Source organism: Geospiza fortis, unplaced genomic scaffold (assembly GCF_000277835.1).
Source record: "Geospiza fortis unplaced genomic scaffold, GeoFor_1.0 scaffold324, whole genome shotgun sequence".
NCBI lineage: Eukaryota > Metazoa > Chordata > Aves > Passeriformes > Thraupidae > Geospiza > Geospiza fortis.
The window spans coordinates 112324-115449 of NW_005054559.1; the positions used below are offsets into that span (position 1 = coordinate 112324).

The 3126-nt window shown below is 42.2% G+C and overlaps 1 protein-coding gene across 1 annotated transcript; it reads right to left on the reverse strand.

The window, feature by feature from the left end:
- Positions 1-1901: 1901 nt before the first annotated feature.
- Positions 1902-2843, reverse strand: LOC102038598 (olfactory receptor 12-like). The gene has a single exon (XM_005429597.1). The coding sequence runs from the start codon at positions 2841-2843 to the stop codon at positions 1902-1904; it is 942 nt and encodes a 313-aa protein (XP_005429654.1).
- Between the last annotated feature and the right edge of the window lie 283 nt (positions 2844-3126).

Sequence of the window (3126 nt, forward strand, 5' to 3'; positions counted from 1 at the left end):
TAAAAGCACAGTGAATGCCCAGAGAGACTCTGGCTGCTCCATCCCTGGCAGTGCCCAGGGCCAGGTTGGACCGGGCTTGAGCAGCCTGGGTGGGATAGGGGAAGGTGTCCCTGCCATGGCAGGGGCAGGACTGAGTGAGTTTTAGGGCTCCTTTCAACCCAAAACAGTCCAAGATTCTATGATTCTGTTATTCTATTAAGTGTTTTTAATATTGGTGGTAGAAAACAAAGAATGGTACAGTTGGGGCTGTTCTCATTGACCCTGAGCCTCTCTTCTCTCTGACACCTGCTTGCGTGTCTCCTTGGGCTCATGGGAAAAGAAATTCATTCAAGGATGTGATTCTGCCGCTGGGCTTGAAATGTCTCTGAGATGCCATGAGACACACATTGGAGATACAGCCCCCACCTGCAGGCAGCTGGAGCAGCCTTTGCTTCACGCAGAGTCGCCTGTGTTGTCAGCTCCTTTTACCTGTGTCCTGTGAGGCACAGAGGGTGACACCAGCCTGTAGGCAAGATCTCTACACATCAGTGGCTCTTCTGGAGCAGGAACAAATGGCAGAGATATTTCTACCTACCTATCCAGCTTAGTCCACCTAATCATCAATCCTTGTCTGCACAGCCCTAGCCTTGCACCACCTGTCCGTCCATCCATCCATCCATCCATCGATCCATCCATCCATCCATCCATCCATCCATCCATCATTCATCCATCATCCTTCCCCCCAGCCCCAGTCTCTCACTCAGTCACAGAACCATTAAAGTTGGAAAAGACTTCCAGGATCATTGTTTGACTGAACACCACCATGAGCTAAGTCATGGCACCAAGTGCCGTGACCTGTCTCTTTTTGGGCGCTTCCAGGAGTGGTGTCTCCCTTGCTTCACTGAGCAACCACAGTTCTCCTTATCCCTCTGGCCACCAGCTCTATGAAAGTGCCATGTCCTGTGGTTAAGAAAAGAAGAAATGGGTTTTCTACAAGGAGCCAGCTTGGAAATTTGATATTTAAGAGTTATTTGCAGAGGAAGACACACCTCTGTGCTTCAGTCTTGTCTTAGTTTAGCTGTGGATATGCAGAGTGAGAATGCATCCACCTGAACTGGCTGTGTTCCAGTGCACAGAAATAAGTGCCAGAATCTGAGTTTGTGTCCTATTTTACATGATCAGTACACTTAGGTGTGGCAGCAGATTCTGCTGCCAGAATCTGAGTTTTGTGTCCTATTTTACATGATCAGTACACTTAGGTACTCTTCAAATTGTCCAGCCCATTGTGTTAATTATGGCTTTAAAATGCTGGTATCTTTTGAATATCTTTCTGGTTATAAGAGGCCCTTAAATTACAGGTCAGATGGCTTGTAAATGTCTAATTATGGTTAAATGAAACCTCACTTTCATCTGCTCTAGAAAAGGCATAAAGCTAGCCAGAGAAGAATAAGAAAAAAAGAGATACTTTTGTTCACAGTAATGTAAAAGAAAATGTCAGAATTGTGTGTCACTGTGGTCAGCCATTTAACAGATGTGTGGTCTTGGCTTACTTAATTGACCTTACTTTTAAATTCTTCCTTTTTTTGCTTATTTAAATTCTTATTATTTAATTCTTATTTTATGTGTAAGGATCAATGATTTAAGTGTAATAGATGTAAACTTATGAAATAATTTAATAGAAATCAAACATATTGTCCATTGAAGGATATCCTATATCCAATCAAAAATTGTTAAGTTGGAATAACAATTACTAGATTCTCATAGATTTGTTTATATATCCTGCTTTTACTGACCATCTAAAACCACAAATGACTCTTGAAAGCAGGTCCTGATGTCCTTTATTTTACATCCTGTCTTTTATTTTACATTCAGGTCCTGATGTCTTTTATTTTACAAATTGGACACCGTCCTCATTCTCAGCTTCAGGAAAGGTGCTTAAAAAACCCTTTCCTTTTTAACTGTTTTTTCAGAGCCCCTTTTACCTCCCTGTTTCTGAGGGTGTAAATGAAAGGGTTCAGCATGGGAATAACTACAGTGTAGAAGATGGAGATGATGTTGCTCTTGCTGGGTGAGGATGCAGCTCCAGGCTGAGCATACATGAAGAACACTGTCCCAAAGAACAAGCAGATTGTCACCATGTGAGAGGAGCAGGTGGAGAAGGCCTTGTGCCTGCTTTCAGCTGAAGGCATTTGGATGATTGTGATGGTGATATAACCATAGGAGACAAAAACCACCAGGGCAGTGCCCACAATTATTGGTCCACACACAGCCAGCATTACGAGCTCATTGACAAGGGTGTTGGAGCAGGAGGTGTGGATCACTGCAGCAACTTCACAGAAGAAGTGGTTTATTTCTCTGTGCCCACAGAAGGACAGACTGAAGGTGAAGCCAGTCTGGATGGTGCAGTTGATGCAGCCTGAGAGATAAGAGCCCAGCACCATGAGCACACAAAGCCTTCTGCTCACAATGACCTGGTAGAGCAGTGGGTTGCAGATGGCAGTGAAGCGATCATAAGCCATCACAGCCAGGAAAAAAGCTTCTGTTGTGCCAAAGAGAGAGAAGAAGAACATCTGGGAAGCACAGCCAGCGTAGGAAATGCTCCTTCTGCCCAGCAAGAATGCCATTGCTGCCCTGGGAGTGATGACAGAGGAATAACAGATGTCCAAGATGGACAGGTTCTCCAGGAAGAAGTACATTGGGGTGTGCAGGTTGGGGTCCATCCTGATGATGAGGATCATGCAGATGTTTCCCACCACAGTGACAATGTACATTGTGGAGAAGAGAACTGAGAGAAGGACTTGGGATCCTGCGTGGGATTTGAACCCCACCAAAATGAACTCACTTATCCTGGTGTGGTTTTCCATCTTGGCTTTCCCAAAGGAAATCAGGATGCAGTAGATTGCAGATAGTTTGCCTGGAGAAGCAATTGTAGAAGAAGAAGACAAACAATGAGATATATGAAACATAAGAAATATAAATTAATAAAATTAATTGTAAACTATATGCATTAATTACATAAAAGAATATAAAATATTAAAATATTGTAAAATATTAATATAATGTAAATAATATATAATTATGAACTATATAAATTATAATATTATATATAATTGTTTAAAATAATATATAAGATATTAATATAAGTAT